Source organism: Peromyscus californicus, unplaced genomic scaffold (assembly GCF_007827085.1).
Source record: "Peromyscus californicus insignis strain IS unplaced genomic scaffold, ASM782708v3 Scaffold_24__1_contigs__length_46423439, whole genome shotgun sequence".
Lineage (NCBI taxonomy): Eukaryota > Metazoa > Chordata > Mammalia > Rodentia > Cricetidae > Peromyscus > Peromyscus californicus.
The window spans coordinates 45,540,330-45,565,956 of record NW_026294535.1 but is presented as its reverse complement, the minus strand read 5'-3'; the positions used below and the strand labels follow the sequence as shown (position 1 = coordinate 45,565,956).

Below are 25,627 nucleotides of genomic sequence, written 5' to 3'. Positions count from 1 at the left end.
TGAATTAAAATCAACTACATCTGGAAATCCTTAAGGACAACAGATAATTATTTACTTTGCTCTTTTTGCAATAACATGAGTCCTTAAGAAAATCTCCACTGCTCATTTCCATAATCCAGGAAATGGCAACACTTGTTATGATATAAACTTAAAAAGTAAATACGGGCTCATTTGTTGGCATCTGTATCCATAGTCCTTTGTTAGACTTTCATAGCTGTGACTTTATAAAGCCTTAACTTCCCACAGGCAGGAATGAGAAACCACTCAGCAATAACAACCTTCATCCTTCTGGGACTAACAGATGACCCACAACTTCAAGTTCTGCTTTTTGTCTTCCTATTTCTCACATACATGCTGAGTATAACAGGAAACCTGACTATCATCATCCTCACCTTGGTGGATCCCCATCTTAAAACACCTATGTACTTTTTCCTTAGAAATTTTTCTTTCCTAGAAGTTTCCTTTACCACAGTCTGTATCCCTAGATTCCTATACAGTATATCAAGTGGAGACAATACCATTACCTATAATGCTTGTGCAAGTCAAATATTCTTTGTTATTCTCTTTGGAGCAACTGAGTTTTTTCTCTTAGCAGCTATGTCCTATGATCGCTATGTGGCTATTTGTAAACCCCTTCATTATATGACCATCATGAACCCCAAAGTGTGTACCTTACTAGTTGTCTCATGTTGGGTGTCTGGCTTAATGATTATCGTCCCACCCCTTAGCTTGGGCCTCCAACTCGACTTCTGTGACTCCAATGCCATTGATCATTTCAGCTGTGATGCAGGTCCCCTTCTAAAGATCTCATGCTCAGACACATGGGTAATAGAACAGATGGTTATATTTGTGGCTGTCTTTGCACTCATTATTACCCTAATCTGTGTGATTCTATCCTACACATACATCATCAGAACAATTCTGAGATTCCCCTCTGCACAGCAAAGGAAAAAGGCCTTTTCCACCTGCTCATCTCACATGATTGTGGTTTCAATCACCTATGGAAGTTGCATCTTCATCTACATCAAGCCATCAGCTAAGGATGAAGTAGCCATAAATAAAGGTGTTTCAGTTCTCACTACTTCTGTTGCACCTCTACTGAACCCTTTCATTTATACCTTAAGGAACAAGCAAGTGAAACAAGCTTTCAGTGACTCTGTAAAGAGGATTGCATTTATATCAAAGAGCTAGAAGTCATGATAAATCAGATTCTCTATTATCTCCTTTCAGAATTAACCTTCGCAATGACAACTAATATTTCACCCAGATATTACTCTTATGAAACTCATTCTTTAAAATCATGTGTGATGTTACCATCATTCATGCTGAAACTATAAAATGTACATCCAAGAAACTAAGGTTTTCTCTACTTTAGTCTGGTCTTTTCATTACTATAGAGAAGAAATAAGAGTAATTGATATTTAAAAGTGTATTCATAATAGTGGCACTTTCTTCCTATAGTAAAAAGTTATCAAAATATCACAAAACCAAAAATCAGAGCAGCAGATATAGAAAGTAACATCAGCAGAGATTTACTAAAAGTAAAGAAGATAAGGCATCACAATTAAAATGTTGGGAAAGAGAAATAACACCCTGTGGTTAGTCAATATTGAAAAAAAGTGTTCAAAATCACTGATGTGTTTATTATTTCTTTATGTTAAATAAGAGAAGTTCTGAGGCTGGAGAGATAACTCAGTGGTTAAGAGAATGCACTTCTTCCAGAATGCACTTCTGGTCCTTCTTCCAGAGGACCAGATTTCACTTCAGGACCTCTATTGTGTAGTTCTCAACCACCTATAACTCCAGCTCCAGTTAATTTGACAGATACACAAACCCTAACAAAATAGAAGTAGTAATTAAAAATATCCCAACCAAAAAGAAGCCCAGGGACAGAAGGTTTCAGGGAAGAAGTCCACCAGACTGTCAGAGTGAATAACTGTGATACTAAAATTATTGTGCAAAACAGAAGCTGAAGATATAGTTTCTAACTCTTTTTATTAAGTCACTGTTACCCTGATACTAACACCACATAAAGGCACATATAAAAAAGAAAAATTTAGACCAATATCCCTTGTGAACATAAGTACAAAAATTCTCAATAAAATATTTACAAACCAAATTCAAGAGCATACCAAAAAAGATTATCCACCACAATCTAGTTGGCTTCATGCCAGAAATGCAGGGCTCATTCACCAGACATAAATCAATAAAGTAATCTATCATATAAACAGGCTTAAAGACCCCCCAATTACATGTATTATCTCATTAGATGCAGAAAATGCCTTTGACAAAATCCAACATTGCTTCATGATAAAAGTCCTAGACGCATGAAAAATATGACAGTCATACCTTGACATAATAAAGGCAAATCACAGACATATCACAGCCAACATCATCCTATACAGAAAGAATCTCAAAGCATTTCCACTAAAATTAGGAATAAGACAAGGTTGTCTACTCTCTCTACACCTATTCAATGTAATACTTGTAGTCTTAGCAAGAGCAATAAGATAACTGAAGGGGATCAAGGGAATACAAACAGGAAAGAAAGCAGTCAAAGTGTCCTTATTTGCAGATGATTGTTATTTTTAACATAAAATACCCTAAGGAAAGACTCAACCAGGAGAGTTAAGCACCTGATAAACACTTTCATCAGTGTTGCAGGATACAAAATTAATACATAAAAAAAGTACCTATCCTACATACAAATGGCAAATGGACCAAGAAAGAAATCAGTGAAACAACACCTTTCACAATACTCTCAAAAAAAAGTGCCTTGAGGTAACCCTAACTAAACAAGTGAAAGACTTGTATAATAAAAACCTTAAGACATTAAATAAAGGAATAAAAGAATATACCAAATGATGGAAATATCTCCCATGATCATAGATCTGTAGGATTAATATTTTGAAAATGGCCATCCTACCAAAAGGAATCTAAAAATTTAATGCAATCTCCATCAAAATTCCAATACAATTTTTTACATAAATTTAAAGTAACAATTTTCAACATCATATGGAAACACACACACAAAAATAGGATAGCTAAAATAATTCTCAGTAATAAAAGAACTCCTGGAGGTATCACCATCCCAGATTTTAAACTGTGTTACAGAGGCATAGCAATAAAACCTGTGGGGGACCAGCCCCCACACTTATTTACCCCAGGAACTCTTGAGGAATGAGGGATAAAAGTTAATTAGAAATAGAGAGTAAAGAAAAAGAGAGAACACAGGATAGACTTGGGTGGGCCTGGGTCCTTATCCACCGGCTTTATTCCAAAGGTCTATTTAGAACAATGGTAAGGGGTGGAGCAAAAGACCGCCCCCTTGCTAATTACAGTCACCTGGTACCCAGGCCCATGGTCCAATCAATCCCTTATGCAGTCCTGCTGGGTACAGCCACTATGAAATCTAGTGGGCTCCAACAAAAAACAGCATGGTATCAGCATAAAAACAGACACATTGATCAATAGGATCAAATTGAAATTCCAGATATAATTTTGCATACCTATGGACAGCTAAATACTGACAAAAAAGGCCAAAAATACACACTGAAAAAAAAAACAAGTAGTGCTGATCAAACTGAGTAAATCTAAGAGAATGAATATAGATCAAAATCTACCACCCTGCCCAAAATTCATTTCCAAATGAATCGAGGACATCAACATAAAGCCAAATACACTGAATCTTGAAGAGAACGTCATATTGAATAGGACACTAATAACATAGGTATTAAGGCCACCTATTAATAAATGGGACCCCGTGGAGCTAATAAAAACTTCTGTACAGCAACATACACCATCATTCAAGCAAAGCCGAAGCGTACATAATGAGAAAAATCTTTATTAATTATTACATATGATAGAGTACTTAGTATCTAGAATATATAAAGAACTAAAAATTACTAAACATTGAAGAAGCTAATAATCCAGCTTAAAATGAGATATAGAACTAAACAGATGTTTTTCAAAAGATGAAACACAATTTGATGAGAAACACTTAAAAACAATTTCCAACATCCTCAGGCATCAGGCAAATGCAAAATACAACTACTTCAAGATTCTGTCTTAATTCGATCTAGTGGCTGTCTGTTCTCTGACCCCAGATAAATTTATTAGGGTGCACAATATTTTGGGAAACACAATACCACCACAGACTGTGACAAAATGCATAACGTAAGACCTGTGCAGGTTCCAAACATACAAAATCCCAGCACAGAGAAGGGAAAGTAGACACAAAATGCCACCCCTAATCAAGAAGCTATTCCCAATTGATACCTCCTAGGAAAGGGAAAATTAGTTTGCTTCAATGGAGTATCACTGTTTCTATTAACAACATTCCAGTGCAGGCCCCAAGCCTAGGAGTGTTAGCCAACACAAAATGAACTCCTTGTTTGTGTGTGTGTGTGTTTTATTTTGTTTTGATATTTTTTGTGTTGTTGGGTTTGTGTGTGGGGGTTTTTTGATGATTTTTTTATTTGGGGGAGCTAAGGAAGGAATAGAGGGAAGAAGAACCTGAAGTTTGTAGGTAAGAGGTGGGGAGGACCTGGGAGTAGTTGGAGGAAAAGAATATGATCATATATACCATATATTAAGAAATCCAATTTTTTTTTTGTTTTGTTTTTTGAGACAGGGTTTCTCTGTGTAGCTTTGCGCCTTTCCTGGGACTCACTTGGTAGCCCAGGCTGGCCTCAAACTCACAGAGATCCACCTGGCTCTGCCTCCCGAGTGCTGGGATTAAAGGCGTGCGCCACCACCGCCCGGCAAGAAATCCAAATCTTAAATGTCAATGAAATAGGACAAATTACATCAACACAGAGATACATGAATGATTTCAAAGATATCATTTTGTACACCAAACTGCACAATATTTTTTTTAAAAAATAAGGATTTAAAAATGTCAATAAATTGGGATTGCAGTCAAGAGAACAATTGAAGAAAATATTTAAAGACTTAAATCTTATAATTTTGATGCTTCTCAAGGGCCTAGTCAGGAGAATCCTTACAATCCTCCCCTTCATGGACCCTCCCCAAATCCTTAGATCCAGGCAAGTTCCCACATCCGGCGGCCTAGTCAGGCTACTCATGCCTGTGTTGCAAAAAAACCTCTAGGGCTCTGAACCGAGTAAGATTCTGCACATTCTTCTTCAGAGTCTATCAGGTTAATCCTGATGAATCCTCCCTCCCACAACCCCTCCCAAGACCCAGATCAACCACAACATTCCACGTTTGGACCACAATACACAACCTGCTCATTAGAGCAGTCCATGGTGTCCACCTGATTTCATTGTATCTAGGATATATTCAGCAACTGTCTTGGTCCAAACTGGTTCACACCTCCTCACTTCTACTCCAACATACTCTGTTCATTTTAAACACAAAACTAAAAAAAGAAATCTACATGGTGAGAACTCATTGGAAAAATACAAAAAATAAATAAATATGAAATATCAAGCCAGTATCCTGCCTCAAAAAAAAAAGTTCTATAGAAATGTTTGGCAATTACCTAGTTGAACGATGGAGCACGGAATTTTAAGGAATGATTGTAATTTACATCAAAGAATTCAAGGAGTTTAAAGAAGACACTAAGAAACAGCTCAGCAATATTGAAGAGAAAGAACTTAAGGAAATAAACAACTGAGTGATGCCCAAGAAACACAAATGTAAGGCTAATGGAAATGATGAAGATAATCCAAGGCTTGAAAAATTAATTCAGTAAAGAGATAAAAACATTGGAGATAACTCAAGCTGGAATGAAATTATAAAAAATTCAGTAACCCAACTAGACTATTCAATAGACATTGAAGTAAAATGAATTTGCTTACAAGCAAAATGAACCAAGCAGGAGATAGGATACCAGGACTCTAAGATAAAGTAGAGGATCTAAACCAAATAAGCAAGGAATATGAAAAAAATCAAACACACAGGAATGGAACATACAGTAAATGTGGAACATCATGAGAGAAAAAAACTTTTAAATTATGTGCATAGATGAGGGAGAAGAATCCCAAGTCAGTTGCATGGATCAGATCCTCAACAAGATCATCGAAGAAAACATCTTTAAAGAAAGAAAAGATACACTAAACAGATATAAATAGCACATAAAACACCAAGCAGACAAGACCAGAGAAGAATCCCCATAGCATATCATAACTGAAGCACTAGGTATATATAACAAGAACATGTTTGAAATCTGCAAGAGAAAAAAATGCAAGTCACATATAAAAGAAAACCCATCAAAATAACAGCTGATTTCTCAGTGAAGTTTGAAAGCCAGAAGAGCAATGAATTCCAAGTTCTAAAAGACTATGATGGCCAGTCTATACCAAGCATAACTATCTGCCATGATTGAAAGATGAAGGAAAACTTTCCATGGCATAAACATCCTTTAAAAAATTTATATCCAACAAACCAAAGCATTATCAAGAGTCTTAGGGTTTCTATTGCTGCGACGAAACACCATGACCAAAAAGCAAGATGGGGAGGAAAGGGTTTATTTGGCTTACCCTTCAGCATTGCTGTTCATCAATGACGGAAGTCAGGACAGGAACTCAAACAGGGCAGGATCCTGGAGGCAGCAGCTGACTCAGAGGCCATGAAAGGGTACTGTTCACCGGCTTGCTTCCTCAGGCTTGTTCAGCCACCTTCTTATAGAACCCAGGACCAGCAGCCCAGGGATGGCACCACCCACAATGGGCTGAGCCCTCCCGCATTGATCACTAAATGAGAAAATACCTTACAGCTGGATCTCAAGGAGGCATTTCCCCAGCTGAGGCTCCTTCCTTTGATGACTCTAGCTTGTGTCAAGTTGACATACAAAACCAGTACATGAAGGCAATACTTCCTTCATAAAAATAGTTTGAAGGATTCTATGCTTTTCTATTGCATAGAATAATTTGAGTATCAGGGTCTTAATTTTGGTTTGCTTTTCTAGAAGAATTCTGCAGTAAATCTATCTGGTCCCTGAACTTTTGTGTGGGGTGGTCAGGATAAGCTATTACTGCTTCAGTCTCACTGTAGGATATGGAACTGTTTAAGATACTTATTTCATTCTGGTATAAATTTCATAGGTTGTATGCATCTAAGAACTCATCCATTTCCTTTAGTTCTTCCAATTAACTGGAATGTAGCTTTTTAAAGTATTTCCTTATGATTTTCTGAATTTTTTTGATATCTATTCTAATGTCTTTTTATTTCTAACTTTATTTCTTTTTCTTTTGGTTAATTTAACTAAGAATTTGTTGATCTTGCTTATCTTTTCAAAAAAACCAACTCTTCATCTCTTGATCCTTTGTATTGTATTTTTTTCATTTCTATTTCAGTGAATTCAGTCCATTTTTTTATTATATCTTCCTATCTATTCTTTTGGGGTTTGGTTTGTTCTTCTTTTTACATGGACTTTAGGTGTATTATTAAATTGTTAATTTGAGATTTCTCAGTGTTTTATGCAGGTATTTAATAGTGTAAACTTGCCTCAAGACTACTTTCATTGTGTTCCATAGCTTTAGACCAACTGCTTCAAACAAAAATCAGAGAAACAACATCTTTCACAATAGCCTCAAATAATATATTGGGGAGGGGCGGTAACTTTAAGGAAGTGAAAGACTTGTGTGATAAAACTTTAAGTCATTGAAGAAATAAATTGAAAAATATATCAGACTATATAAGAAGATAGAAATATCTCCCATGCTCATGGATCAGTAGGATTAATATAGTTAAAATGAAATGTTCATCCTACCAAAAGCAATCAACAGATCCAAGGTAATCAATATCAAAAGTCCAACACAATTCTTCACAGATATTGAAATGACAGTTTTCAGCTTCATATGGAAACACCAAAAACCACAATAGCTAAAATAATTCTAAATAATAAAAGAACTTCTGGAGATATCATCATTCCTCAAACTGAACTGCAGAGCTATAATAATAAAAACCACGTGGTATTGGCTCAAAGACAGACACATTGATCAATGGAATCAAATTGAAGACTCAGACATAAATCCATACATCTGTGGGTACTTGAATTTTGACAAAGAAGGAAGATACACACTGGAATAAACAGCATCTTCAACAAATGGTGCTGCTCAAAGCAGATGGCTGCACGTAGAAGAATTCAAATAGATCCATACTCATCACCCTGCACAAAACTCAAGTCCAAATGGATCAATGACCTCAACATAAAACCAGATGCACTGAGCCTGATAGAAGAGAAAATGGGGAATAGCCTTGAATTTATTGGCACAGGAAAAGAACTTTTAACAGAACACTGCCAGCACAGGCCCAAAGACAAAATTAATAAATGAGACCCCATAAAACAGAAATGCTTCTGCATGACAAAGGACACCATCATTCAAAGTGAGACAATGGGAAAGTAGTTTTACCAACTACACATCTGAGAGAGAGAGCTCGTGTCCACAATATACTTTAAAAAAAATCAAAAAATAGGCATCAAGAAAACAAGTCAATTAATAAATGGGGTATAAATATAAAAAGTAGAATTCCCAGAAGAGAAAGTTCAAATAGCTGAGAAATGCTTAAAGAAATGTTCAACATCTTTAGTCATCAGGGAAATGCAAATCAAAACTTTTTTGAGATTTCATCTTATACCTGTTAGAATGATTAAGATCAATAAAACAAGTGACAGCTCATGCTGGCAAGGGTGTGGAGTAAGGAAAATACTCATCAATTGCTGGTGGGGATACAAACTCATATAGCACTATGGAAAACAGTGTGGGGGCTCCTCAGGGAGATGAGAATAGATCTGACTCAAGATTCAGTTATACCACTCTTGGGCATGTACCCAAAGGATGCATTATCCTACCACAAGACATGCTCAACCATGTTTGTTGCTTCTCTATTCATAAAAGCCATAAATTGGAAACAACCTAGATGTCCCTTGACAGGAAAATGTGGTACATTTACACAATGGAGTATTACTCTACTGTTGGGGAAAAAAGGAATTTGCATATAAATGGATGGAACTAGGAAAAAAAACATCCTGAGTGAAGTAACCCAGGCCCAGAAAGAGAAATATGGTCTGTATTCACTTGTATGTGGATATTAGCTACTAAGTCAATGATAACCAAGCTACAATCCACAGAACCACACAGATTAGTTATAGAGTAAGGAACTAGAAAGTACAGGTAGATCTCCCTAGTAAAGAAACTATGGATGGATGGAGGGGGGACTGGAATCGGAGGATGAATTGGAGTTAGGAAGAGGGATATAAGGTATCAAATATGGGGAAAGACAGCTAAAATCAAGGGCCATTTGAGGGTTCGTATGGAAACCTAATACAGTAGAATTTTCCATATGAAGGCAATCTAAATGAAATCATCAAGTAATAGGGGACACAGACCTCCAGCTGGACATCTCTCGTCAATGAAGGAAGCTTCAAGTACCGGGACTAGGTTATAGTTTCAGGTCTTTAGTCTATTGTCATCATGGCGGGTAGCATGGCAGCAAACAGCAGACATGGTGCTGGAGAAGAAACTGAGGTTCTACATCTAGTTCCACAGACAGCAGGAAGAGAGAGAACCACTGACTTGAACCTCAAAGCCTACCTCCATGACACACTTCCTCCAATGATGCCATACTTCCCAATCCTTTTAAATAGTACCACTTCCTGGTGACCAAGTATTCAAATCTATGCGCATATGGAAGCATTCTTATTTAGACCACTATACCATCTAATCTATCCCTTCATGGTTCAGGGAGCCCAGCAGAAGAAGAGGTAGAAAGTGTAAGAGCCAGAGGGGGTGGAGGACAGACAGACAGACAGACAGACAGACACACACACACACACACACACACACACACACACACACACACACACACACACAAAATGCCCTCTAAATCAACATAATTAATGGACATATGAACTCACAGAGACTGAAGCAGCATGCACAGGGCCTGCAAGGTCTGTGCTAGATGGATCCTAGAGCTGAAAGGAGAATTGGACACATGCCCCATCCCTAACCCAGAATCAATCTCCAATTGGTAACCAATTGCAAATAAAAATTTAGTTTCCTCCATGAGAGTTTCAATACGGGCGGGCGGGGGGGGGGGGGGGGAGAACCACACTTAAGGGCAGGCTACGTGTCCTGCAGTAGATTGCCAGCAGAGATTGAACTCAATGACATCTTTGGAAGTTTGTGGTCTCATAATGTCACGTCAGGGCTTTACCTTTTTTTTCTTTTTTTAATTTTATCTTATTTTTTATTTTTATTTTTCGTATTTTAATTTTCCATACAGATCCTTTGTGTGGATAGTACAGCTTAGTGTTTTTGTGGGATTCTTAAGTATGGGAACAAGTGGGTCTCTGTACTGGCTGGTTTTATGTCAACTTGACACAAGTTAGAGTCATCAAAGAGGAAGGAGCCTCAATTGATAAAACACCTCCATAAGATCCAGCTGTAAGGCATTTTCTCAATTAGTGATTAATAAGGGAGGGCCCAGCAAATGGTGGGTGGTGCTATCCCTGGGCTGGTGGTCCTGGGTTCTATAAGAAAGCAAGCTGAGCAAGACATGAGGAGCAAGCCAGTAAGCAGCTCCCATCTGCAGCCTCGATATCAGCTCCTGCCTCCAGGTTCCGGCCCTGCTTGAGTTCCTGTTCTGACTTCCTGGGATGGTAAACAGTAATGTGGAAATGTAAGCCAAATAAACCCTTTCCTCCCCAACTTGCTCTTTGATCATGATGGTTCACTGCAGCACTGGAAACCCTGATAAGACAGTCTCAGTTTCTTTTCCTTCTGTTTGTTTGTTTTGTCCAATTCTGATGTGTTAGTTTTGTCTTATTTTATTATTTTATTTTATTATCCCTTAGAAGCCTGTTTGTTTTCTAATGAGAGACAGAAAGGGGATCTATCCAGATGGGAGGGGAGGTGGGAAGAAACTAGGAGGAGCAGATGGAGGAGAAACCATAATCAGAATATATTATGTGAGGAAAAAATCTATTTTCATTAAAATGAAAAATAAGTATATGAAATAGCATGATATATGGCGATTCATGTCAATTTCACAAAGATATCACACATGTATACAAGATTAAGAGGAAGAAGACAGTTGTTAAATATACATCACATGGATTATTCTATCTTTATTGTTTTCTTTAGTTCATAAGGTAAAATTTATAAAGAGGGAATATAAGAATAGGTATAATAAATAATAATTAGTTAATTATAAATTATAATTAATCATTTTAATTAATTAAAGGAAACAATTAATTAATTATAAAATTAAGAAATAAGGAGTGCTAAATTTTGTCACACAAAATTTAATAATTTGAGTTGCATGCAATATTTGTTATAAGCATGTACCTCCCTATATTTGGCTTAAGAAAAATAACATGGAAGAAATATTTAAATAACATAAATAATCTATGAAAAATGAGAATGAAGAGTAACTGTTCATCAAGAAAGAGAAAGAAAGGGAGAGAGGGAGAGAAGAAGGGAGAGAAAAGATTGGCCATAGTGTCACAGAGTTTTTGGGGGTTTTTTGTTGTTTTGTTTGTTTGTTTGTTTGTTTGTTTTGCTGTGAAGAGACACCATGACCTCCACCACTCTTATAAAGGAAAACATTTAATTGAGGCTGGCTTACAGTTTCAGAGGTTTAGTCCATTATCATCGTGGCAGGAAGCATGGCAGCATGTAGATAGACGTGCTGGAGAAGGAGCTGAGAGTTCTACATCTTGATCCACAGGCAGCAGGAGACTGTGTGCCACACTGGGAGTAGTTTGAGCGTGTATATCCTCAAAGTCCACCTCCACAGTGACACACTTCCTCCAGCAAAGCCACACCTCCTAACACCTGACAGTGCCACTGGCTACGGATCAAGCATTGATCTGTGGGGGCCATTCCTACCCAAACCACTGCACACAGCAGAGTAAAAGCTTCCAACTGCTTTCAAAAGATGGCATAGTGAGACCACTCCAGCACAGAGATAATGATGTGACACTCAATGGAAGAAAGGGTTGGGGGAGATCAGTGAAAGAAATAGAATGCATGAAATGATGGAGGAAATGGATCCAAAGCTAAAAATATTGTAGAGCATTGGGTGTTTCTATTATACAGACACACATACACACATACAGAGAGAGAGAGAGAGACAGAGAGACAGAGACAGAGAGACAGAGATCTACATATGCAAATAAGGATTCTGTTTTGTTTTAAAACATGAGAACTCAAGAGAATCAAAGAAGCTGGTAAAAACCACATTATCTTGGGGAAGAGGAGACCCTCCGAGACATTCTCCGAGGAGATGACACCTATGAAAATACAGACATACAGGCGCACACACATACTCACATCCACACACAACCGTGTAGACTGTCACATACTACAGAAAGACTTAGCAATGAATAGCCCCTCTGTCTCCTCTCTAATAGACAATGAGTATACAATGTTAGGTTACGAAGTACACACTAACCCTACTCAGTAGACTAATTTGCTTCTCTCTCAGTATTTTGCATTAACTCATTATAGCTCAGTATGCATTCTGTGGTTTTGCAGATCTTTATGTTTTAATATTTTTCAAAGAGGGGCAGAATTTCCATGAGTAGCTTCTGTTAGGATTTCCGTATGAAGGAAAGGGACAACAGTCTCTACATTGTACCAGAAAATTCAGCTGAAGCTGTGGTTAAATACTTTCCTGAATTAAATGTGTTCATAAAATAAGATGAGCTAAGTCACCATATTTCTCTCTGTGGAGTTAGCTGCTACTAGTGCACATAAATGCAAATGGAATTTTGTGGACAAAAAAAGTTTCAAATTCAACATCCATAACAAGCATACTGCATTTAAAACTTTAGTGCCTCGCAGCAACAAAGCAGACCCCAAATTGTCTAATAGAGAAAAAATCAGAGGACTATAATAGAAAAAAAAGTAAACTTGTTTTTTTCTAACCTGATTTTGATAATCAGCAAGAAAATATTTTTAATACTAATTTTGTGAGTTGTAAAAATATTGTCTTTCTGTTTTTATTGTATCTTGATGATATGCCTATCTATTAACTATAACTTGCCTAAATTATCCAGTATGTTTTTATTATCAAATAAAATAATTACATGAACATTCTATTGTCCCATGGGATATTTCCTCTTGCTATTTTCTGCTTCATTACATGTTTACACAAAACAGGATTGTGTTACCCTTTGCAAATCCTTTGTATTAAAAATATTGACTAGAAAACACAAAACCATTTGATGTTGTTTCTTCACTGCTGTTTGCACATTTCTCCAACACTGGATATTTCAAAAGCTAATTTCTGTAATTCACCTAATTACTCAGCTTAGCTTTAGGGCACACTCATCAACACCATCTCTCTCCAGAGACATTTTAACTCTGCTTTGCTGGAAGAATCCCTTGTGTCTGTTTTAAAGGGGTAAAAACATAAAATGGAAATGCTTCTTCTGGAAAGAATACTTAGAAAAACCATTTTCTAACAGTGGTGTAAAAAGCAAAAATTTTAAATTGCAAGCCATCTTTCCTTCCCAAGAGTTACTAGAAGCCAAAGCGGAAAATGATATTTGTCTGTTTTCATAGTTCCCATGGTAAGGACTTTGTTCTTTCTTGGAATTTTAGAAAACGGGTATTTGCTGTTAGGCCTACAACTGGGAATTTCAAGTCATGTTCCGTCTCAACAATTTCCACTCATAGGTCATGTAGCTCTCCATCTTCCACAGATGTTGATTCTTGATTCTTGATTCTCACTCACACTTTGGGTCTTTTCCTCTTTTACCAGTTTAGAGCTTCACCTAGGGAGCAAAAAATACATATATACAGCTTTATTGCCTCTTAGCTGTAAGTATTGCTTCAAACAACTTGACATTGTGCCTGCTTTCTTCCCATTTGTTTTCTTTCTTTGTTTTGTTCCTTTCTTCCCCTTCTCTCTTCCCTATCCTCTTCCTTCCCCATCCTTCTCTCTCCATCTATCTTCTTGAGAGTCTTGGCTACAATCCAAGATACCATGGCTTCTGATTCTGAATCCCTGTTGTTTGTGAGCTTCTCTGTTGTCTCCTCAGCCTTTAAATTTACTACTCAATAGTAGGTTTCAGCCAGAGACACTTTTACTCAATTAAAAAAATACTTTTTCAGTTTGAGACTGTCATGCACAGTATGCATTGACCTGAGAGTGCCTCCTGAGCTTTTTGCTGCTCACTGGGACCCAAGGGTTTCTCAACTTTCTTTGACCACAAATTGTAGAACGCATTACTTTGGTGAGTTTGGCTTTTAGCAGTTTCTACCAACACACAAGACCATATCACCTATCAGACCTCTTCTACTTTAGAGATTTTCCTTATATTCATCCCCATAGTATGCTCCTGTTACTGTGTATAGTCCAATTATCTTTCCAAATTTCAGCTACATGCTGTATAAGCTTGTTATGTATGAAAATCACAATAGACATGAATGAGAAGTGTGAGCAATTGTCCAAAAGCAAGGCATCAAGCAATGACAGTCAGTTAAAAAAAATGCACTGAGTATTTGGGTTTGTGACCACATGGCATTATATGATTTTAAGTCTATGTTCTGTTCCATACTTCATTTATTCTTTTTCCATTTTCTAATTATACTGTGCCCTTGGTTCTTTATCTGGCTGTTAGAATATCATCTGTAAAGTAAAAAAAAAATTATTTAATTCAATAAAGAAACTCTAAAAAGGTTTTTAAACGTTGGAAATTTCTGAATTTGTTTCTTTAGGGTTGTATAAAAATTGATTTTGATGGTCCTGACTCATTTGCTAAATTATTAATTCTTCAGACAGTCAAGAACAGTTTTAAATATTTTCTAAAATTGAAAAATAACATTTGTAATGTTTCATTCACAAAAGTAATACATTCCTTTGTTGAGACAGTTTTGAGAATAAATTAATATTTTTCACATTTTAAGTATTTTTATCTAGTTTTCAGATATATCTGCTCATATACTACAACAAAAGACCTGTAGTGGCCTTATTTTCATCTGTCAATGTGCTTGCTGGATCTATCAAGTGATTCTTCAGCACTAAATAGCTCAAGGCAATCATCAGACATGTACTAGCTTTGTGGTAATTAATATTCACTTTTTTTTTTTTTTTTTTTGGTTTTTCGAGACAGGGTTTCTCTGTGTAGCTTTGCGCCTTTCCTGGAACTCGCTTTGGAGACCAGGCTGGCCTCGAACTCACAGAGATCCGCCTGGCTCTGCCTCCCGAGTGCTGGGATTAAAGGCGTACGCCACCACCGCCCGGCAATATTCACTTTTAAAACTCAGTGTAATTTGGTGGATGATTTGTTTCAGGTTGTATATTGTTACAAATTTTCAATGATGTAATGAAACAAACACATATCACAACAAATATAATTCAAACTTATCCTGACTCTCTAATTCATTTCATAATTACAGACCTGGCAGAATACAAGAAGAAATGAAAAATCGGACATCTGTGAAGGAGTTTATTCTTTTGGGATTAACAAATGACCCAAAGCTAAACATATTGGTTTTTATATTTTTGTTTATCACTTATATTTTGAGCATTACTGGAAATCTGACCATTATTACCCTCACTCTGGTAGATTCACACCTCAAGACGCCCATGTATTTCTTCCTTCGGAATTTCTCTTTCCTAGAAATCTCATTTACAACAGTTTGCATTCCTCGGTTCCTTGTGAGCATTGTGACAGGGGATAAGACCATCTCCTATAATTCTTGCATGGCCCAAGTGTTCTTCTTCATACTCCTGGGTTCAACTGAATTTTTCCTTCTGGCTGCTATGTCCTATGATCGCTACGTGGCTATCTGTAAGCCCTTGCACTACACCACCATAATGAACAGCAAGGTCTGCATCCAGCTTATACTTAGCTCTTGGCTGGCTGGATTTCTCATCATCTTTCCACCTGTGATCATGGGGCTTCAACTGGACTTCTGTGACTCCAACATCATTGACCATTTTTCCTGCGACTCCTCTCCCATGCTGCTCATCTCCTGCACAGACACAGCCTTCCTAGAGCTCTTGGCATTCTTCCTGGCAGTATTCACTCTCATGGTAACCTTAACATTGGTGATTATCTCCTATCTATTCATCCTTAAGACAATTCTAAGACTCCCTTCTGCTGAGCAAAGGAAAAAGGCCTTCTCTACCTGTTCCTCACACATGATCGTTGTCTCCATTTCCTATGGAAGCTGCATCTTCATGTATGTCAAAACTTCAGCAAAGGAAGGGGTGGCTTTGACTAAGGGGATAGCAGTGCTCAACACCTCTGTCGCCCCAATGCTGAACCCTTTTATTTACTCCCTTAGAAACAAACAGGTGAAAGAATCTTTTAAGAACTTGGTCAAAAAAATGTGTGTCAAATAAAATTTAAAGGTAAAGAAATTCACTGCTTCCATTTTTAAAAAATTATATGCAATGTGTATTCACATTATTTTATTTCCTCATACACTGCTGTATTCAACTTAGCTGAATGTTTTTATCTTTTCCATTTCGGCTTTACTTGACACAGTTATCATTTTAAATTTTAGATGCCCCTTAAAATTTTCTGAGTGTGACTGATTTGATGCCACCAAAATGGGAATGGTATTTTAAAAGAATGAATTTATTTTCAAAGAATTTATTCTTTGAGCAACAAGCAAAAGCTAGGAAAAGGGCAACAAGTAACTGAAAAATTATTTTCCCACCATATAAGCATTGAATAAAATGAGATCTTCCACAAGGCAATGTCTCTTACCTATGCTTCTCATTGTATCTCCGAAGGTCTAGACATATTAAATATTGCCCTGTGTGATTCAGTGCATTGGTATTATTTCTTTGTTGTTTATTCCACCATTTACTATTATAATGTATGGTACTTGATGCTTTTTGACCCATTCCAAAAGTTGCTATAAGAATTACTGGGAGCTGGAGAGACGGCTCAGCAGTTAAGAGCACACAGTGGCTCACAACCATCTATAGTGGGACTGATGCCCTCTTTTAGCGCAAAGTCATACATGCAGATAGAACACTCATATACATAAAATAAATAAATAAATCTTTAAAAAAAAAGAATTACTATGGCTCCCAAACCCTGACCATAAAGCATACTTAGGTTGATTTGCTAATTCTGAACTTAAAGCTCTCCTAAAGCTTCCTTGGAAAGAGCCTCTATCTATCTGTTTCCTGATGTATGGATTTCTCTGGCAGTAAAAGCTAATATTTGTTCTATGCCCCAGATAGTTCTCAAAATTCCTGGCATACTCATAATATCTTAAGTTGTTTTCTAATATTTATATGGTTTAATCTTTTTTAAGTGTTGACTTTTTTGTTGACTTTGAAGGATGTGGGACTAAGAATATTTGCTATATATACTGATATGCACTTTTCCTATGAAAGGTTGTTAGGTGTGTGTGTGTGTGTGTGTGTGTGTGTGTGTGTGTGTGTGTGTGTGTGTGTAACTGCCAGAGGCCATGGGAGTATACAGCAGGTGACAACTAGTATTCAAGAAGTTTGACCCACCAGACAAATAACTCTCTGATGGGAAGCCCCACTTGGTAAGGACCATGGGGTCATTGACTGTAAATGACTGTGTTTCTGTCTGTAATTTTTCTTATGTGCCATTAGATTTCTTCCCAAAAAAACAGCTATGGGTATTTTCCCATTGCTTGTGTGTTTTTCTCATGAAAATATTCCATCTTTTGGCATACATATTGCTGTGGATGGTCAGGAAGATGATTCTGCTTAAGCTGTATAATTTTGATGAATAGAAATAACATTAGGATATTTTTATATTCTAACTGACATAGAAAAATAACTGTATTCTCAGTTACAAAGAAAACTTTTCACATATTTAGCTAAGACCTCAGAAAAAAATCCAAAATAGACTAGTTGCCCCTGGAGACTAACTGCACAAGGACAAGTTCCCAAGTGTCTGTTTGTTGAACCCAAGTCAGGCCGATAACATTAAGACATAAACTCCCCACAGCAATCGACGTTTTGCACGTACTCCTAGCCTCAAGGTCCAGCCAACTAATTATTTATTATTTAAGTCCTGAATTTCAATGTCACTCTCTGTCTGGGAACACTAACCATTCAGAGCTACATACTCATTTTATTCATCATGCCCAGTCAGCATGACCTCCCTAGCCTGAGAGAAACCATGTGATTCCTTATGTGTATCAGAATGGCTCTCTCTTATTGTTTACTCAAGAAAATGCTTTGTGACCCTGAAAATGTAACTCAAATTTGTCCAGAGTTTTTGCTGTGGAGTCAGAGAAGTGTATGTAGGGCAGAAATATTTGTAGAGGAAAGTGAATGAATGAGAGAATGAATGAGTAAAGAGTGAATGAATGATGTAGCAATGTGTGAAGGAATATAGCAGAGAGAAGAAATGTGTATAGAAGAGAGATATGGAGCTATATAAAAAGGGATGTAACTATGTATAGAGATGTATGGCTGTGCAGGAGAGAGTTGTAGCTGGGGAGAGAGATATAACTGTGTGAAAAGAGATATAACTGTATGTATAGATGTATGACTGTGCAGGAGAGAAGTATGAATATAAAGAGAGAGATGTAGCTGTATATAAAGAATGTAGCCATATGGAGACAGAGAGATTTTCAGAAAGAGATTTTTTAAGATGATGTAAAAGAGAAAGTTACTATCAGAAAATGTGTCTTTCCTTATTTACCCCTCAGATAGAAAAGTCTAGCCCTCACAGCATTCATGGATTTTTTTTTTTTTTGCATACCCTGGAGGCAGTCTTAAAGCAGGTTTCCTAAAGGCTGTCGATATGTAACCAAGCTGCTCAGTCTGTATAATATTACTTGTATGTATACATTTTCAAGGTAAACTACACAAAACTTAGCTGAAATAGCTTATGTTAATAACCAATAAGTGAAAATAAGTATAACTTTCTCCAGGTAACTTTATTGAGAAATGTATTCAATGACAATTGAATGGGGATGAGGTAAGAAACCTACAAGTAAATAGTTTCATAATAAAATTTAGCTGCTTTTTCAGATTGTTTCTAGACTTTTATTGTTTCTAGACTTTTTTTAAATTAGATTCTAGACTTTTGATTTGGAGCCAGGCATAGTGGGTTAGGCCCTTAATCTCAGCACTCAGAAAGCAGAGGAAGGTAGATCTTTAACAGTTGGAGACCAGCCTGCTCTTCACAGTGAGTTCCAGGACAATCAGGACTACATAATAGAGCTACTCCATCTCAAAACTGCTTGATTCGGTCAACCTTTCTAGCTTAACCATTTGTTCAGTTTGGTGACTGATCTTTTGAGTTCCCTCATCTAGTATTATTTTATTTACCTAAAGTATAAATATTTTGTTTGATAATGGACAAAGATATCATTTTATGAATTTTTGCTGAAGCAATGGTCTTAAGGTGGATATGATGTTGTCCAGGTGAACTTTTATTTTATTTAAAAATTTTTTTCATTTTACATACCAACCACAGTTCCCCCTCCCCTCCTCCCATTCCCCCCTCCTCCCCCCACTGCAAACCCCCATCCATTCCTCAGAGAGAAGTCAAGAAAGTCTGGCACATCAAGCTGAGGCAGGACAAAGCCCTTCCCCCTGCATCAAAGCTGAACAAAGTATCGCACCATAGGAAATGAGCTCCAAAAAGCTAGTTCATGCACCAGGGATAAATCCTGGTCCCACTGCCAGGGGCCCCACAAACAGACCAAGTCACACAACTGTTACCCACATTTAGAGGGCCTAGTTTAATCTCATGCAGATTCCCCAGCCCTCAGTCCAAAGTCCGTGAGCTCCCACTAGCTCAGGTCAGCTGGCTCTGTGATTTTTCCCATCATGATCTTGACCCCCTCCCTGCTCACACAATCGCTCCTCCCTCTCTTCAACTGGACTCCAGGAGCTTGGCACAGTGCCTAGCTGTGGATCTCTGCATCTACTTCCATCAGTTACTGGATGACACTTAGAGTAGTAAGGAATCTGATTACAGGGGAAGGCCAGTTCAGGCACCCTCTCCACTATTAATAGTAGTCTAAGCTGGGGGTCATCCTTGTGGATTCCTGGGAATTTCCCTAGCACCAAGTTTCTCTCTAATCCCATAATGGCTCCCTCTATCAAGATATCTCTTTCCTTGCTCTCACTCTCTATCCCTCCCCCTGCTTGACCGCCCTTGTTTTCTTAGAGTATCAGTTCAATCTACTTTCTTTAAGGTTCATCTTCACATAAAAGAAGGCTGTCATTAAGAAAATAAAAAGCAGAAAATAGTGACAAGGATATAGGAGGAAGAATCCTTATATATTCTTATGGGAATGTAAATTAGTCCTGCTACTATAGACATTAACACAGAAATTTGAGCTAATATGTGATTCAGCCATAAAATCCCTGGGTCCCCAACTGAAGGAACCTAAGCTGACACAAAACAGAGGCACCTGCATATTTGTGGACTCTTCACATTTGCAAAGTCACAGATTCAACCTAGATGTCCTTCAACAGATAAAGAAAGAAAACGTGGCGTATATACATGATGGAGTATTATTTAGCCATAAATAATCATAAAAAATATATCATTTTCAGGAAAATGGATAGAACTGGATATCATCAAATTCAGTGAAATGAGCCAGTTCAAAAAGACATGAGTCCCACGTTTCTTCTATTATACAGAATCTAGTTTTTTGTTTTAGCTGAGACTTGAAAGTAGAAGGACAATGGGGAGACCAAAGGAGACAAAAGAGAATAATAAGAAATAAAAGTGATCAAATTAAGTTGTACACCTAAATGGAAATAATATAGTGAAATTCATTATTTTGGACAAGTACTATACACTTAAAATTTTTTAAGAAACAAAGAAAAGCAAAAAAATGTTTGGATGCTAATAAGTGCATCCATCGTCCAAAGTTCAAGATTCTTTGACTAATATCAATATATGCATGAGATGGCTTCCCCAGACAAACTCAGCCTCATGTGATGTATGTGCCTGAAACTATGACTTCAACCCACAAACACTCTCTGTTGTCCCAATTGTTAAGTACTACTTTATCTTTATCATTCCGAAGTATGAACCACAGATTTGCATTCCCATGAGTTGGATGCCTGTATTCACTGGAATCCTGGAATCCATGATGCTAGTGAATTGTCTAAATGTAGCTGTGAAATAACTAGTCTTATATCTGAATTCTCACTGTGTCCTCTCTAAATCTTCAACGGCTCTTGGTTTACTTTGAGAAGTTTTTGCTACTTCTCAAACTCACTCAACTAGAACTCGTTGTCTTTCCCAAGACTCTCCACATCTGTACTGAAAATATTATCTCTTCATTTTGATTTGTGGTATGGTTTCTCCAGCTGGAATTTGTTTTATGACACAGCTATATTCCAACCCTGAAATTCATGTTTTCTTACTAAAAACTACTTAATAACCAAAGTGAGTGTCTTTTCACTAACAATATTAATTGAGAGGATAATTTGTGGCAATTTCTCAGCAAGCAATCTGTCCATCAGCAGTCTTTTTCTTTGCTTCATGTGAAGCCTACCATCACAGGTGACATTCTACATTCCTACAATGCATAATAGCTCCCTAGGGAACCAGACTAAAGGGTTGACAAAATTAATTAGTCAGACACGCACTCATTCTTCTATCTCTGGGGATGATTATTGCTATGTTTCCCTTTTACAGATTCCTCTAGTATTATACTCCAAAATAGGCAAAATGTGTCTGTGGCTTTTAGGGAGACTTTTGGAAAGCAATATGACTAAACAATATCAGAAAATCAAAATATATACAACATTTATATGACATGACAGAAATTTTGGAAGTATGGTGACTCAATTTTTCTCATCCTTACTAATTGGTATTTAAATTAGAAAGAGATGATTTATTACAATGAAGAACCTTTTAAAGTGCTTAAATTTTAATAATTAAGTGATTTTACAAAAGTGACAGTCTGATAAAAGGGATAAGAGTGAAGTAACATTTCCTTGCCTAAAACAGTTTATTTCCTTGATTACAGATAATCAGCAAAGTATATTGGGACTATGCCTGGAAAAAAAGATGAAATTGAGTATGTATGTAGTCTACATCTACACTGCATTTACCTTTATAAATCAAAGAAATCAACTATTACTTTTTATTATGTTGTGGAGACATCTTGTCAATTCTTGCCTTAGCATTTCTGCCTAGATAGTCCTCAATTTGTTGCAGCATGGTTCTAGAATATACAGCACCAGCCTCACAAGAGATATTTTCCTAGCTAGCACAAAAAAAACCTTTACATGGTGCTTTCTGTTATGCTAGAGAGGATGTGGAGCAAGGGAAATACTCCTCCACTGTTGATGGGAGTGCAAACTTGTACAGCCACTTTGGAAATCAATATGGTGGTTTCTCAGAAAATTGGGAATCAATCTACCTCAAGACCCAGCTATACCACTCTTGGACATATACCCAAAGGAAGCTCAATTATATCACAAGGACACTTACTCAACTATGTTCATAGCAATGTTATTTGTAATAGCCAGAACCTGGAAACAACCTATGCAACCTGAAGCTTTTCTGTGTCCCACCTGACCCCACAGCAGCTTATAAAATAATCATTCAGAAGCTTAATTTTAATTACAAACTGTTTGGTCTATGGCTCAGGCTTGTTGCTAGCTATTACATCTTAAATTAACCCATTTCTATTAATCTATGTAATGCCACTTGTCTCATAGCTTTACCTGTGTTCTATTACATCTTGCTCCCTCAGCAGCTTGCCATATCTCTTCTACTCTTCCTTTCTTCTCATATCTTTCTTGTGTTTCCTGCCTGGCTATATCTTGTGTTGCCATAGGCCAAAACAGCTTATTTATTAACCAATAATAGCAACACATATTCATAGCATACAGAAAGAATATCCCACAGCACTTCCCCCTTTTCTGTCTAATCAAAAAAGAAGATTTTAATTTTAACATAGTTGTGGTGATATATTGTGCACCCTAATAAGCCTTGCCTGAGTATCAGAGAACAGAGCCAGCCATTAGATTAGACAGAGAGGCCAGACAGTGGTAGCACACACCTTTAATCCTATCTACTCAGGAGGCAGAGATCCATCTGGATCTCTGTGAGTTCAAGGCCACATTGGAAACAGAGCCAGGCAGTGATGGCACACACTTTCAATCTCAGTACTTGAAGCACACACACACCTTTAATCCCAGGAAAAGTGTGGAGAAAGGTATACAAGGTGTGAGGAAACAGGAACTAAGGCAGTTCAGCTGAGACCCTTTCGGGTGAAGACTCAGAAGCTTTCAGTCTGAGGATATAGGATCGACTGAGGAGTTGGCAAGGTGAGGTGGGCTGTGGCTGGCTCTGCTTCTCTGATCTTTCAGCTTTCACTCTGATATCTGGCTCTGGGTTTTTTATTTAAAAGACCATCTAAGATTCGAACAACACATAGTAAAATTATATACAGCAAAACAGTTATCATGCAAGAATTACAGTTATAATATCTAGTCTATTTGTATTTGGCAAAATTAAAGAAAATATTCTGTCATCTATCCTATTTTGTGAGTCTAAAGTTTTATATCTAATTTACCTTTTATCAAAACTAAGGAAAACAATTATAACTATCTAGTCTTCAACTCCATCAAAGACCCTAGAAGGATATAATATTATCTAGGTAAATAGGAAGTGCATTGTAAGCAACTTCTGAAATTCTACAAATGACCGAGACATCTGGCTGCCTGGACAGTCACCCAAATTTCCTCTGTAATGTTGAGGCATCTATGCCTACAAGCCTAGAGAATCTGGAAGACTTTTCAGTGGACCAGGAAACTTGAAGGATTGTTCCACCTAATGGCAAAGTTTGACAGTCACTTTCCTCTGTGTCCTGCAGAATGTCTGAGCTATTAGTAAGCTTGGAAGATGTATTGTTTAGCTTTCAAAACTCCAGAAGATGTAAAGGCAGGCATGCAGTATGAATTGGAATAGAATTAGATGAGGGATCTGCAATTTATGCCAAAGCATTCCTGTAAATGGAAATTTCTGTCCCTCCAGCAATCCCCAAATACCTGGCAGCCACTTCCCAAATAATTGACTTGGAGGCTTAGTATTACTTATAAATGCTCAGCTGGTAGCTCAAGCTTATTACTAACTAGTTCTTACACTTAAATTAACCCATAATTCTTATCTATATTTAGTCACATGGCTTGGTACCTTTTCTCAGTATGGTATTCTCATCTTGCTTCCTCTGTGTCTGGCTGGTGACTCCTGAATCTGCCCTTCCTCTTCCCAGAATTCTCCTAGTCTGATTGTCCCACCTATACTTCCTGCCTGGCTTCTGGCCAATCAGTGCTTTATTAAACCAATTCGAGTGACAAATCTTTACAGTGTACAAGAGCATTATTCCACAGCACTCCCCCTTTTTCATCTAATCAAAAAGGAAGGTTTTAACTTTAACACAGTAAAATTGCATAAAACAGTTATCAAGCAAGAATTACTGTTACAATATTTAGTCTATTTGTGTTTGACAAAATCAGAGAAAACACTCAATTATCTATCTTATCTTGATGAGTTCAAAGTTTTACACCTTTGAGTTTACCCTTTTATCATGTACCAGTCTCTTCTAACCCTAAAACAATCACTATAAACAAAGCAAAATCTTCTCTGTCTCTTGTAGTGGACAAGAGCTGAACCAAGCACCCAAATAAAAAGCAAATGTGATCATTCTCTTGGAGATGTGTGAAAATAACATTGTGAGATTAAGATGGTCATAGTGTGTTCAAGGTCTTTCTAAATAAGTAAAGCTTCAGTTGAGACTTCAGTAATGAAAATTTATATAGGCATGTAATAACAATTAGGAGAGAGAGAGAGAGAGAGAGAGAGAGAGAGAGAGAGAGAGAGAGAGAGAGAACATCAATTTGAAGGAGAGTGGGAAGGAGCATATAGGAGGATTTGAACAAAGGAAATGGAACTGATAGATGCAATTAAATTATAATTTCAAAAAATAAGAATTTTAAAAAGAAAAGCCATGTGTGGATAGAGCTGTGGTGGAGATATAGTGCATGAGAAAAGAATGAATTTTAAAAGTATTTAAAGAAAAGAGAAGAAAAAGAAGATTCACAGTTGGATTAAGCAATGAGGGGCTGGTTGGTGATTTCAATAGGAGTAGAGAGGTAAGGACAAATGGAGAAAGTGAGAGAAAAGTGAGGATAGTAAGTGTCAACCAGAGGGCATCAGGGGCTGAGGGGGAAGTCCAGGTTGTTTCAGACAACACAGAGGTCATATTTATTCTACCCCCAGACTTCTCATTCCCAGACTAATAATACTTAGAAGGCTGAACTCTGTTTGGGGTCCTACTCAGTACAGCTACACTGACATGAGAGAAACAGGTTGGCAGAATCCCAGTCCTTCTTATAGAAACCTCTAAAGTAACCACACAGGCAATGGCCTCACTAGAATACTTCCACTTGCAAAGCAAACCAAGCATGAAGAGCAATATGACTAAGTCAAGATTCAATTATTAACTAAGAGTATCTGCAGAAGTGTCTTTATTTAACAGGGATATGAGATTTCATACACAGGAAAAATGTCCCAGGGGAGAGTCCACATATGAGGCAGGGAGGCCCTCAAGCCTCATGTCATCTGTGACCAAGAAAATACAAATAGAAGGCCATTGCACCCAGGAGAGGGAACAGGAAAGATGAAAGCAGGGTCAGTCATTAGTTTATT

The 25,627-nt window shown here is 37.2% G+C and overlaps 2 protein-coding genes across 2 annotated transcripts; both read left to right on the top strand.

Moving 5' to 3' along the window:
• The first annotated feature begins 252 nt into the window (after positions 1–252).
• On the top strand, positions 253–6,392 carry LOC128120058 (olfactory receptor 6C2-like). Its single transcript, XM_052753810.1, has 2 exons — positions 253–1,176; positions 6,384–6,392. Exons 1-2 carry the CDS (start codon positions 253–255, stop codon positions 6,390–6,392), a joined length of 933 nt encoding a protein of 310 aa, XP_052609770.1.
• Positions 6,393–12,989: 6,597 nt separating this feature from the next.
• Positions 12,990–16,332, top strand: LOC128120057 (olfactory receptor 6C76-like). The gene is made up of 2 exons (XM_052753809.1): positions 12,990–13,032; positions 15,401–16,332. The coding sequence occupies exons 1-2, from the start codon at positions 12,990–12,992 to the stop codon at positions 16,330–16,332; spliced, it is 975 nt and encodes a 324-aa protein (XP_052609769.1).
• Positions 16,333–25,627: the final 9,295 nt, after the last annotated feature.

Excerpts from the sequence above, each read along its gene's own strand:
- LOC128120058 (XM_052753810.1), top strand. The coding sequence starts at position 253 with ATGAGAAACCACTCAGCAATAACAACCTTCATCCTTCTGGGACTAACA.
- LOC128120057 (XM_052753809.1), top strand. The coding sequence starts at position 12,990 with ATGATATGCCTATCTATTAACTATAACTTGCCTAAATTATCCA. Across the intron at positions 13,033-15,400 it reads TAACTTGCCTAAATTATCCA|AAATGAAAAATCGGACATCT; the intron begins GTATGTTTTTAT and ends GAATACAAGAAG.